The 13,922-nt window shown below is 41.4% G+C and overlaps 1 protein-coding gene across 2 annotated transcripts in view; it reads right to left on the bottom strand.

Annotated features, from left to right (window-relative positions):
* Nucleotides 1-13,922, bottom strand: part of LOC147237436 (signal-induced proliferation-associated 1-like protein 1) — a 38,362-nt gene that overhangs the window by 20,968 nt on the left and 3,472 nt on the right. For both annotated transcript variants that reach the window (XM_086149032.1, XM_086149023.1), the window contains exons 2-3: nt 506-2,168; nt 270-400 (exon numbers count right to left, since the gene is read on the bottom strand). In XM_086149032.1, coding sequence (XP_086005158.1) covers nt 270-400; nt 506-1,964 — 1,590 coding nt within the window. In that variant the 5' untranslated portion in view covers nt 1,965-2,168. The remainder of the gene's footprint in view (nt 1-269; nt 401-505; nt 2,169-13,922) is intronic.

Raw genomic sequence — 13,922 nt, 5'->3', positions numbered from 1 at the left:
TATTTTAATGATTATGCTATTGTACAGTCCATGCCCATGCAAGAATCCTGGCATGGAATCAGTTATACTTAGATTGCTCACCAAATCTCCATTCAGTTAGACAGTAAAACCAGCTGCTTTCAGTCAGTAGCAAATCAACTAGTGAAATACGATGAGTACTCATGATGAGTTAAAGGTTTAAATAATATGACTGCATTCACAACCCACTAGGGAAAACTTAAAATGAAGTTCTGCTGAATTGGATGTTGGCAGGTCGGTGTCAGGCTGACCTCACTTGTTCTGAAGATAAGACGGTAGTTATATTGCGGGCCACGGTCCTTGTCTTCCTCCAGCTTCTCCCTGCGTAAGCTGACTGCTACTGGGCCCAAAACCTCATCTATTCCAAAATAGTTCCAGTGTTCTAAGATGGAAGTGAGAAAGAGAATTAAAGAAGAAATTGACAAATCGTCCCTTTTGATACCACTTTAAATCCTGCAGGCTAATGGAAAAAGATAAAGTATCTTACCTCTTAGATAGAAGAACTTCCGGTAGTAGTAAGCACCAAGGTCCACATGCTCCACAATGTACTGTTTGCCCTTTTCACTGAGTAGGTTGGAGCTCTCCTTTGGTCCCTCCAGCACTGCTACTCCAGCATTTGTGCAGTGTGTGCTAACATATGTTTCGTACAAGTTTCCTTCCGCAAGGTTCCCTGAGCCACAGCCATGACAACCTGCTCCGCCTGTTCCCAGTCTGTGCCTCCCGTTAGCATCAGTACCAATCTCGTTGCGGAAACAGGGGCAACTTAGCAGCATCTCATTGCTCATCTCGTCCCCCGCATCCATGCCAGGGCTGTCTCTAGAACTGAGCTCTTCCTGGCTGCCACTTGGGGAGCTGTAAGGAAGGCTATGGGTGGATGAGAGGGTGGACGTTGCAGATGCTACAGCAGCAGCAGACGCCCCTGTGGTGGTATTCTTCCTCTTGTTTGCAGTCTGTCGCAAATGAATTACTTCGTTGAAGTCGAACAACATGCTCTGAACGTCATAGTGGGCGAAGCCTTTCTGACACACCCAGGGCTTCAGAGGGGGGCCCATCTCTTCTGTACGACTATCTTCTACATCAGACCCTGCTCTGGGGGAGTCAGATTCACCCCGCACATTCCGGAGTTTACGAAATATCGACTCACCCCCCGTTTCTGATTTTGTGCGTCTCTTTGGGGGCTTTTCTCTATCCTTGGCTTTCGGGGGCTGGATTTCTGAGGCATACTCCTGAAGTTCGATCACACCCTGCTTGGTCCCGACATTCAGCATATCCTCCAGTTTCTCAGGAGCTGGACTACGCTGGTCAACCTTCTCACCCTGATATCCCTTCAGCATTTCAAAAAAACTCTCGCCAGAAGCTCCGTGTTGATCAATTGAAGATGTGCTTCCATATTCACGGTGAAGAGGGGACCATTTGGCTGTGGATGGGGGACCCCAGTCCTCTCCGCTGTCTCCACCACCTTCCATCTCACTTATAGTCATGTCACTATTGCTGCGCTGACGGATTCGTCTCTGCTGCAGGTTTCTATGTAAAGGGTCACTGAAGTGTCCCGGTGTCAGGTAATGACTGCTAGGGCTGTAGTTGTTTGCCTGGACCTGGGTTCGATTTTTTAACGTACTCTGGATGTTGCGCAGCATTGATGAGTCCTGAGGGCTTATAATTGGCCCTAACTTGATGTGACTTTTTACTGCAGGGGGCACAGCAGAGGTCTCCATGGCAGGATGCCAAATAGCCCTTGTAATATCCTTCCTTGGGGGCCAATCAGCCACCCGAGCCCGGACACCCATTTTGGGCACTCCTGTGCTCACAGTGGAGTTGGCATTGTCTGTTCGGGCTGGCACAAGCCCTCCATTGACCGTACAAAGATGGTGCGTGTAAAACTCATCACTGGCAGGGACAGAACCGCCAACGGTGCACTCCATGGGTGGGTGCTTCAGGCTGGTCATGACACGACTGCCAGAACATAAAGACACTCAGCAGGTTGGCATTGCTGACCCTGGAATGGAACACTGCTCCCTGACTAGATGAGCAGGTTGATTTTAAGAAGAAAATAGAAGGGTCAAGCCCTGCTCTTCACTGCTCAAGCTTGCATTGTGCTTCTTCCAATTGAATATAGACACAACTTGTCATGTTTTCTTCCAAACATCATCCTGTAAAGAAAAGAAATTGATAAATATATATTTTGCCACAGCTACTGCAGTGATAGCAGAAAAAAAGGAAAAGAATAAGATTACACAAGGTAAGTCTTACATTATGAAGCAGTATTGGAAACCTATCGACACACACACACACACACACACACACACACACACACACACACACACACACACACACACACACACACACACACACACACACGTAAATACAGATGCATAAACACTCTGAAATGCTTTATTGTATCTTTAGAAAAGCACTATGATTGTATGCTTGAGTTTACAAGTATTTAGATATTGTTCTATGTATAAAAACTTAAACATGTAGAATTGACAAGAACATATTCTGATGGATTATACCAGAGACAATAAAACATTACATGTTCAACTTAGATAAAAGGCGCTTTTGAAACCCAAGCTTAGAATAAGAATCTTGTGAAACATGGAAAATCCACCTTATTCAAATCAGATTCAACAATTAGTTTCCTAAAACTACTGATAATTTGACCAGATTCATGTCTGCTGTTAAATCTTATGAGGACCGGTTGGAGGCATTTAGTGGCATCTAGTCTAAAGCTACAGATAGAAACAAACCAAACCTCTTTTACTCACAGCATGAGGGAGAAATTTTGAATGGTATAAGAATGAATAGCCTCCTCCTTCCCTTGTTCCACTTAACTAATGTCACAATATGTTTACCCGTTTGGTGTGACAATGGACTTTTTCACAGATGGGGCAGGAAACACCATCTACATCCAAAACAATTCAAATTACCGTTATAAAACCTTAATACAATGTCTTTGATAACAGTTCTGAGTGTAATTACTTGGTTATTTAAAAAAATGAATAGATGGGGCCCATAAGCACCACTGCTTATGCATCCACATCCACAAAATGTATATGTGCGAAGTTTATTCTGAGTTACTGAACTGTTCCTTACAAAGATACCATATACAGTAGATGGCTCTGTCTAAGCTAATGAAATCCCACTACTCTTTTTGTTAAGTAAAATGAGCTTGTGAATATTATATTCCGTTTCTGACAAAGATCCCCCAAAAATCCAAAGCGCTATGGGATTCTTTGATCAATCTGTTGACTCCAGCTGGCAGACCTTTAAACTTCTATTCCTGGCTCTTGGCTTGTGATAGATATCCCCTGTGCCCCTTTTGCAGCCAACAGTGCTGAATTATAATTCAGAATTACAGTTTTGAGGGATCAAATATCCCAAGCTCCACATCAAGCAGCAAAGGGGCCATTTGAAAGCCATTTGAGAAGTGGGTGATGATCCTCTCCTTGGCAAATTGGGCCTATTTGGCAGTTTGACACTAAGGGAGATTAAGGCTCCTCCCTGTCAACCCAGCCTGATTGTGGCAATGATCACATGAGCAGCGAGCTGCCCCTTCCTTGTGCAGCAGCATTTCTCATCTCTCTCTGGTACAGCAGTGGTCCCCAACCCCTGGTCTGGACCAGTACCGGCCCGCGGATCATTTGGTACCGGTCCGCAAAGCAAATGTTCTTGGTACAAATTACAGTTCTATCATTAGACATTCCAGATCTTTTGATTTAAAAAAACGTTTCCGCCTTCGCCTTACTGCCACACTCAACATTATAATTGCCTAATATGAAGTGTAATCGACGTGTTCAGATTAAATACTGTGAACTGACAAAAGTTATCATTATTTTAAGCCCCACGCCTCTAACAGGTCCGCCGAAACATTTTCACGCATAAAACTGGTCCCTAATACAAAAAGGTTGCGGACCACTGTGCTAGAGCACAAATAAAATCTTCAGAAGGAGGAGGTAGCTCATGTAAGGTGTAAGGATTCACTCATATATCATATATCACTCATAATATCTATCATTATTTATGACAAAATCTTCAAATCTCCAGCATTAGAGATGGCATGAACGAAAATGACCACTTCCGTCTGTCCGATATTGACACTTAACAAGTTTATAAAATGGGTAAATAGAAGCCCATTAATTAAAAGATAACTGGCGTTCTACTAACACATTAATTTATGGTACGAACAATTATGAAAACGGAGAGGAAAGGTGAGCGTCCCACAGTTCTGGGTGTCCACTGGGAGAGAGGGATGAATAGGAGTAACACACAGGAGACAGATATGTCCTAGAAAACAGTCTTCTAAACGTATTTCTGATAGACAGACAGAAATCAGGCCTAACTAGATTAAAAGAAAGACTTTTGCATTATGACAGAAATCATGCATCCTGTGTATTTGTGGGAGTGAGACAGAAATAGACTGCCTAGGGGAATACAGACACTCTACATAAAGCAAAAAAAACAACAACACAGATTTCACCACTGTCTATCCCCAGCAGCATTAAACATATTTTTCACGAGTCTGCATGCCATTTCTAGACAGTTCATGCCTGTTAATGAAACAAGGTCTACTTCCTGTTATCAGCCCTCTGACCTCACCTCACAGGTGGTTTGAAGGGCTTGTCAAGAGATGAGCAAAGACGTGACAGAGATGCAGAAAAAGGCTGGTGATAACACAGCACATGTCTGAGGAGACACAAGCTGTTTTTCTGATTGTAAGGATCAATCTAGACAAAGACGACTTGACTGAAACAGAATACCGTGCCCCCGTGAAAAACGCGCCAGCATGTGTTACAGTGACTTAGCCAAAGGGACAAATAACACAGATATACTACATGGAAACAAACCCGAGAGACAGACAGACAGATGAGTAGTGCAATGACTCATTGGAATGACCAACTGAAATGAGCAAAAAGGATAGATCTAGTTCATTATTAACACGCAGTATTGGATAGCAACCCCAGGGTCTCGGGCAGGGGAATCCCTGTTGCGGGGCTGCCTGGTATCCCGCAAAAAAAGAACAATATGCTGAAGTTGGAGGACACCTTGTCAAGAGTCTGCAAACCGGGAGGCAAATAGGTTTCCAAGTAGAACGGGCAAGTGTTTCCAAAGCTGTGACAAAGAGGCTAAAAGACTGTCCTATAAGCTTGTAATTACTGCATGGTTGAATGGGACTCAGGAGTTGTTTGGCTGACACCACAGGCTTTCAAAGGCTACCCTTCAATTTAGCCCATTAGCTCTCCATGTCCCTAATCTTTCCCTGCACTGGAACTGACTGGACTGTTGGGCAGCAGGCACAAAGGTCTCTCTGTCTTTCCTGGGCAAAACTGAAACCCATTTCCAGCACAGTGAAGCCTTTGAAAATTGACTGGCACAGGCTGAGCATGTGAGGCCTGCAACAGAAACAAAATTCACAAGATGTAATCTCTGCAAACACAATAAAGATGTACTGGGAGGACATGTTTATGATGAGAACCAATGAAAAATGGAGCTTGCAAATGGCATGATATGTTTAAAAAGTGTTACAATGACAGATGTCATTATAGGATAACCCGTTCTGACACACTTCTGAAGTATGCTTTAGGCATGGGTGGAAATTAAAACAAAAGTTTCTGACAGTATAGTGTCACCTTGATGACCATTTCAGCATGATACAGTAAATCAACAGATATCTCTCTAAACAACATGCAGCTGCTGTCTGACAATGGTAAGCACAAAACAATACAAATACAAACCCAGCACATGGGAACTCAGAGTAAGCTATTGAGGGAGTGGCAAGCCGTAGGGTAAAGGCCTCATGTTTCAACTGTCTCTGTGAAATAAATTTTACTGATAGCTTCAACTGCCTGAAATCAGCATTAATCCTGTGTTACTTTTGTGCACGTGCTACTTAAATTACCAACTGCAGAAACAGACAGAGCACAGATGAAGAATTCAATAGCCTTTGCTATTGTTGATCACAGCGAATCATTATACCATCAGTAAGAGTCTGCTATCTCAAATTGAAATTCTTCATGATGTTACTTTCTCTGGCTGATGACAAAAGATTTGGTTTTAAAAATCTATCCCATAAGGTTTTACTCGGTAAGGCAAAGAAGTAGTTACAGAGAAGAAAAAACTGAAAACACTTGTACACAAACTTATGTGAAAAAAAGAATCTCGATCTTCGTGAGAATAAGCATGCAGTCTGTACAGAACCGTAATGGTAAAGCCTGTTTATAGCTGTCAAGTAACACAACCAATTACAGGCAGGAAATAATAAACTACTGTATTTTACTCAGTCTGCTTCCTGCACTGATATGTTTACATCTGCCAAAAGAACCGAGGACCCACCTGCCTGTCTGACTGCACAAAGCAGGAACTTGACACCTATGGAGAAAAAGGGCAAGCCTGTTGGCAGACAAAATCTATCGACTTCATCCAACCGCGGGCCAGATTCTGGAATTCCACCAATTTTAGAGAGGAAGTGTTGTCTATCTGGGGGGGGGCGCAAAACAGAACATGCTGGGGCAAGTTCTTGCTGAGAGACATGCAACACTGACTGTTCAGATCACACGCCAACATTTTAAGTGTCTGAGCATGTCACTGCTTTGTCAATACCCTTCTAACCAAGCAGTTTACTTATACTGAAAGATACTACAAAGTAGCACAGCCAGATAAACTCATCAGTGGCCTGGTAAATTGATTGACTAACCACACATACAAACACCACTTGAAATTGGAGCGTTTCAAAGAATGCTGGCAGAACATCATCCTGCATCATCACAGTTGTGTGATGTGTTGCTCTGCCTCAACTCTGGGCCCCTCGCAATCACAGAAGCACAGTTCACTGAGTAATGGGCATAGTCAGAGACTGGCAAAGTGAATTTCACTCACATTTTCTGGAGGAGTGCCAACTATATATACATCGCTATTATCACTAAAAGGGTTGACCCAGATTCTTCTTCTCTTCTAATCCAGATAGCACACAAGAGCTTCACATTTCATGTGGAAAGGAGCAGTATAAACACTTACAACACTCCAAATAGTTTATAGTTAGCAAAATTAAAACATAGACTCAAGCTGTTCCCAGCATCTTAATGTTCAACAGCTTTGACAATGAAATTCTTTGTCCTCCTTATTCAGTTCTCCTGTCTCAAAACAATCATAATTGTAATTCCACTGTTAACAGCTAAAGCTGTCTGCTGGTAAGATGATAAGACTAATATAACACCATAATAACAACTGACAAGACCTTAAGATAAAAAAAACAACTGTCAAACTAACCCACATTAAAAAGTTTTTTTTTAATAATAATGTTTTTTGTAGTCCTCGTCTTCATTTTTAGGACTTAAGGTCTGTTTTTAAAGATTGTTGTGGCAGAGAACACTGGAGAGGAAGACGTGTGCTGCTACCTGGACAAGAATTTAAAGAATTCTGACAAGGCTCCCTTTCAGCTAAACCGCAGCAGTATGGGAGAGCTCAGCTGAAAAAATGGCGGTCTGCTTTAGGCTGTACCTTCCCTCTCAGCCCTCTCTGTCCCACCCACACCAGGACTCCATTAGTGAGACATCTGGCTTTTGACTTACATGTCCAGGTAAATGCAAAACAATGCTTAAGTTGAACATCACCCACTACACTACATTCTCAATAATATATACTGGTGCGAAAAAATAAATAAAATAAGTTATTTCATTATATTGAGAGCATCAAAGGCAGTACTTCACAGGTTATGGATAGCCTGTTGAGATGCAATTTCTGTATGTTTGCATTATCAGTCACCAAACAAGATTTTTTGTCTCATTCAACTATGAGTTACAGTCCCATGTGTTTAGTGAAATAAAACCTCCCTAACAGAAGCAATGACTATGAATGAGAGCAGACACTAATTCAGCTGGGTTTGGTACTGAATTTTGCACCACAGGCAGTGTTACTAGGTCAGGTGCCTCCAGGATTTCTACTCTTTTTGCACCCCAGTCTTTTGAATGTGAAAACTTTTTCACCAGAAAACTATAAAAATGAATACTACTGTGTAATGGATACTGCTGTATATCACACACACACACACACACACACACACACACACACACACACACACACACACACACACACACACACACACACACACACACACACACACACACACACACACACACACACACACACACACACACACACACACACACACATATGGGCACATGCCCCTTCCTTGTGCAGATAATTTGGCCAGGGTTTGAAGACAGCATTGACTGTTAAGGGCACACAAGAACAACTTGTAAGACCTTTTTGTGGAGGTCCCATTGTTCACTAAAAAAATTTGTACTGTCCCAGTGTTTATGGTGAGAACATGATCCAAAACCAATCTGACACAAGTCACAAGTAAACTCGGCAGGTGTGAGCTGAAACTGTTCAAGTGACCTGAAAAGTTATGGATCATTCAATGCAAGAACTAATTCAAAGTTCAGACAACTTTTGTAGAAGGAAAAAATGGGATATAATATATACAGTCAAGCCCAAATGATTCATACCCCTGAGATGTGAATAATGTGGAGCTTGCCGGTATGTGTGTAGGCATATATGTATGTACATATACAGTCAAGCCTGAAATTATTCAGGTTTGGTACAGTGTATATGAGTATATATCGGGCTGTTAGTCAAGAAACGAAGACCTTTGTTCGTTTCTTGACCTTTGTTGAAACTGAAAAGGTAAAAATTTTCACTCATTTTGTTGTCATACATTTTGATTTTCTCAAACTATCTCTTCAAATCGGTTGTTGGCAATGAACTGAACAATGTTTGCAAATGGATCACCTGACCCTTATTGCTGGAGGGGAAATGCAGTTAAAAATTGGTAGCTGTGATCCAAAAGGGCAAAGTTCACCAAATCAACCTCTACTAAAACAATGCTGGTTCATATGCACAGAAAGAGTTGTTCTTTTTACATTAATATTAACATTTTATAAGATGTGCCCTCAATTGCCCCTCTGCGATAAATACATTTTTTTCTGATTTTGATTCTTACACTTGATACTATTAAAAGTTGTTGTGGGCACATTTCATCTTCTAGAATTCCACCATAAATGTAATTTCTGGCCACATTTTATCCCATTGATTGGATCACTGACCAATTGAGTCCAACCCAATTTCACTATGAGTGCTCTGCTGCAGAGGGCTTGTTTGTGGTGTGACCTGGGACAAAAGTGTTTGTGGGATATTCTGCTCCACCCCACCAAGGTAGATATCCCATACATGGGTCTGAAAACCAATTAATCTATGTGTTACCAAACTAATACTTTTTGCCCAGCATAGGGCTGATACACTCCCACATGCAGCAAGTATGTATGATGATAGACCAGTTTCCATCAGTTGAGGACAGAAGTAGGAGACATGTAGAGAATCATTAATAGTGTTGATACAAGAGGCTTGACTGAATTGTTTGTGCTATCTATGTCAGCCTATACGCATGCCAAAGGATGGAGCTGAGCCCAGGACCCAGCAAACACTCCCAAGCTTGCCATTTCTATGTTTCAAGTGAGCAGTGGAACAGAACAAATCTTTTTTCCACATATTACGGCTCATACACTGGATATATCTGGTATTTACAGATTCTTGTTTCCTGCACCACTGGTTATGTTAAAATCGGTAACAGGGATGTTGCAGAGCACAGGAAAGGTTGAGAAGTAATGAACAGTTCAGCCATTAGACCAGGATGTGTACATGGCTTTTCAGCGCCAGGCTAAGCTGAGCCAAGGGCGACGTTAAATTAGTTGCATGGCTACCGACACTGAAAAGCATTAACTAATATTGCTGATAAATATTATGGTTGCTTCCAGGCAACAAGCGCACATCCATCATCTACCACTTAAATGACTCAAGGTCATGGGGGATGCTGGAGACTATCCAGCCATCGGGTGAGAGGACCTCTCGGGACAGGTCGCCAGTTAATCGCAGAGCCACATAAACAGACAGGCAAACATTCACATTCACTCTCTCATTTGCACATCTGAGTAATTTTGCCCATTAACCTGCTCAATGTTTTTAGACTGTGGGAGGAAACCACCGCAGACTCTGACAGGGGACCTAAAGAAAGGTCCCCTGTCAGAATTAAATTAGGGTCCTTTGTGCCGTAAGGCCAGAGCACTAACCACTGCGGCACCGTTACACCCTCCCAAATGATACATATATGAGTGTAATTATGTGACATTGGAGAACAACAAAAATACTGAGTGATTAGTGTTACCAGAGACTTAGTCTTTCTGTATATGAGGTCAGTAAGCAAATGTCATGTCTTTCATCATCACTTGAAGAACAAACAAGTATTCATAACTTTGAAAGAGCCGAGCATGGGTAAACAGGTTTGTCATTAGTTATATATTATCAGACTGCAATCCAACTAACTTACAAGCATGTACAGTATGCCTGTTTAAAGACATTATCCAATATTATCATGCTGGAGCAGTTATCAGGTCTGTGTCTCTGACCAGTCCGGTCCCATAACAACATCTTTATTTGTTGGCTTGACTCAAGACACCAATACTTGCATTTTTAATAACAATCAGTATATCCCCTTTCCAACATGTACAGACTGACAGGAATGGAAATAGGGAACTTGAACTGTCGAACGAACTCAAGTATAATATGACTGATATCTGCAGCTGTCAGTGTACACCTCTGTCGAAGTATTACATAAACATGAAAATGGTCAATTTGATCACAAAGTGCTTCGATCAAGTCAGTTGGAGTGAAGCTCACTACTTCAGGAATCTATCAATCAGAGGTATTGGTTAATTCCTGGCATTGATTGTTTTGTGCTTTAAATTTCAAGTGATCTTATATGTTTGTCTATTTACTTGTATTAATGTCACAGAAAAGGGGAAAAACATTGTATTTAAGAATGAATATTAGTCCACAATAAATAGTAGTTTGGCATGACAACAAGGCCGTTGTAAAAGTTGTTGGGTCGTCAGTGTGTAACTGTTTATGAAGAGAAAGGTCACTTGACACTAGCCTGACAGACTGTCCCTGTTCAGGCGTCTGTACAACAGACGGCTGTGATGTTTGAAGGCCGTGCACTCCTCTGTCCTTGCACATCCTCTACTTGATTAGCAAACAAACAAGACAGCAAAAGGTACATGCAAAGATAATCCAGAGTACACTACACCTGTATTTTATTCATGAAAACATTACATTTAGACAGACAGAATAGAATATTTGCATGGTAGAAAAACATGCTGAGACTGAATGGGCAGATTTTGGCACTGTGCTGCAATGAAGAGGGAACAACTATGATTGTTTACTGGGCTGTTTGTGAAGGGCTGAAATCCTGCTGAGCAAACATAAAAAAAAAACACAGGCTCCACAACAGCAACAGCTGCATTGACCACGGACTGCAAGGAGCCCCATCAAAATTAAGAGGACGCTACTTACAGCCTTTGGAGGTTCCATCACTCAATCAGCCTGCCTCATAAATACACCTCCGTAGTAATAAGTACAATAATAGGTTGATTATGCTGTCATATTAGGATACCTCTCAACTAAATAATGATTTCCTGCAAATGTGGATGGATGAGTATTACCATACTGTAAGCAAACAATTGGATCCTTAAGCAAAAGAGCAGTAATAAAAAAGAAAACGAAGCAAGCCGCCCTGAATGGTGACAGTTAAAAGAAACTGATTAATAGTCTAATAGTCCCTCAGGAAGGCCAAATGGCCACTTTGTTGCCACCACATATTCACTGTGTGCCTACAGCACAAAATGCACTCTATTTTGTATCCATACTTTAAAAGTTTGCTTGGATGGAAGCAGGCAAATGAGGAAAGAATCTTGCCAGGTATGCATTTTAAGTAGGTAACACCACGGGATGCAGTGCTGAAGATGAAAAAAAAAAGCTTCCCTATGAGACAGAGAAAGTGAACGTGTGTCTGTGTGTGTGTGTGTGTGTGTGAGTGCACGCGCGCACGTGCACTCCCTAACACACACGTGTGTTAGGGCATAATATCATTGAAGAAACCTATTCAACAAGGATGCAGTGGAAAGTTCTTGTGTGCTGGCAGACAGGCATATACCAAACATTATTCATAAAGACATAGACGCCGCCCACAACAACAAGGAACCAAAGTTACAGATATACTTCATTTGCAATCATTGATTTCGGCATGTGTTCGGTGCATGGCCTTGTGCAGATCCAATCCAAATACAAGTCAGGCAAAGTCAATCGATTCATGTTGAGTTATTTGGACTGCGATAAGTCAGCTAGTGTTGCATAACTGTAGAGGTATGCAAAACCACAGTTTGAGTGAGAGAAACTCGTCCTGTTGGTCACCTGCACTGCAACGGCATACTCCAACAATCTCTGCAGCTCAGCTTCAACATGCCCCTGTTTCAAATAACCCCGGGGGTGAGGTGGGGGGTGTTTTCAATATTTAGTTTCTTCCATTGAACCCCACAGCAAATAAAAGACAGTGGCATATGAAAGAGTAAATCAATAACAGCTGCTTAAGTAATCAGATAATATCAAACATTTGTGCTGTATTTTTTTCTATTTAGCTCTTGGTTCATAGATACAGAGGACCGCCTGATCAAGAGGTACAGAGGTAACACCTGATCCTTCTATTCCCTTTATCAGGACCCCAAATGATGATAGTAAATATACAACTTCATCATTTACATCTTAAACAAAGTTGCTTGAACTCACATGATGTTTTACATAGGATCTTGAGGGAAAACATTCAAGGTACAATAAGGAAAAATATCTAGGTACTTTTTTATTTCCTCTTCCTTTGAGCAAACAGCTAAAGAGAACTTTTCCCTCATTAGAATTCAAGTCCAGCATTAGGAACATATCACTAGAAACATATTACCTCCTCTAAGGCTACAACGTTGGCAACAACCAACGAATTGTTCTGTTAAGATAAACACAAACAATACAACATACCCGACAATTAAACACTAAGAGAGGCAGTCAATAATTTGGCGATTCTTGTCAGCTTTAACAACCCTTACATGCTAGAGATTCTAAACTACACACCTAACTTTATGTTCATCATCTCTTCTTTAGATTCCACTGTGCATCTAATGCAGCATATCTGCAGGCCAAGTATCCATTAATACATCTGTAAAATACACAGGAAACAGGCCATGAGAGGGGATAGGCTGGGAGAGCAGCTGCATTTGTCTTAAGCAAACCATTTCTGCCCCAAAAACACCTGAAAAAACATGGCTAAAGACTAAGAGAGTGTTCAGTAATGCTGAGTACAGCCAAGCATGCTTACAGATTGGTGTCTTGATTTTTTAGTAATGGTCAAACAAAAATAAAAAATTACAGAGACAAAAAATATAAGCAGTCGGACCTTCTGTAGCCTGTTCCCTTTCTTTTCACCTGAAATATGTATCGATTTGAAAATGTAAGTAGAATCTAGGAAAGGAAGCCTCTAGTTTACAGCGGTCTTATACTTCCGTTTCAATTTTACCGGGAGCAAAGCAGGAACTCACAGGGTGGAAATGTAGTCCCTGGTTCTAAAGCAAAGGATGTGAAATTTGATCAACATATGAGGAAGGGTGTTTTTTTTTTCTTTTAGTGCAGGGTACAAGGTAAAAGCCCAACAAAGAACATGTATCCTTTCCCTTTTTAAAATTAACTTTAGGCTATTTCTTGCTATGACAGATATTGTCTTGAGTAATAAAAAAACATATACAGGATAAATTCTATTCACTGTACTGTTGTGCCAGTATTTTTATTTTACCACTCTTCAGCCTAAAGCTGCCAAGAGCAATGAATACAGTTGTAAGCAGGAATGAAGATGAGCTGAACAGACCTGTCTGTGCATCAAGATCTGTTTTGAGCTCAGCTGAGACCCAACTCTCCCTCATATCTACCTCCCTCTCAGGTTTCTGTCCACAGCAACACCTATTTGGTTTCTGTATGTG

This window comes from Fistularia commersonii, chromosome 1 (genome assembly GCF_037954325.1).
Source record: "Fistularia commersonii isolate RoL2024-O1a breed Wild chromosome 1, RoL_Fcom_v1.0, whole genome shotgun sequence".
In the NCBI taxonomy this organism is placed as follows: Eukaryota; Metazoa; Chordata; class Actinopteri; order Syngnathiformes; family Fistulariidae; genus Fistularia; species Fistularia commersonii.
The sequence above is the reverse complement of the archived record's forward strand: the minus strand, read 5'-3'. Positions and strand labels throughout refer to the sequence as shown.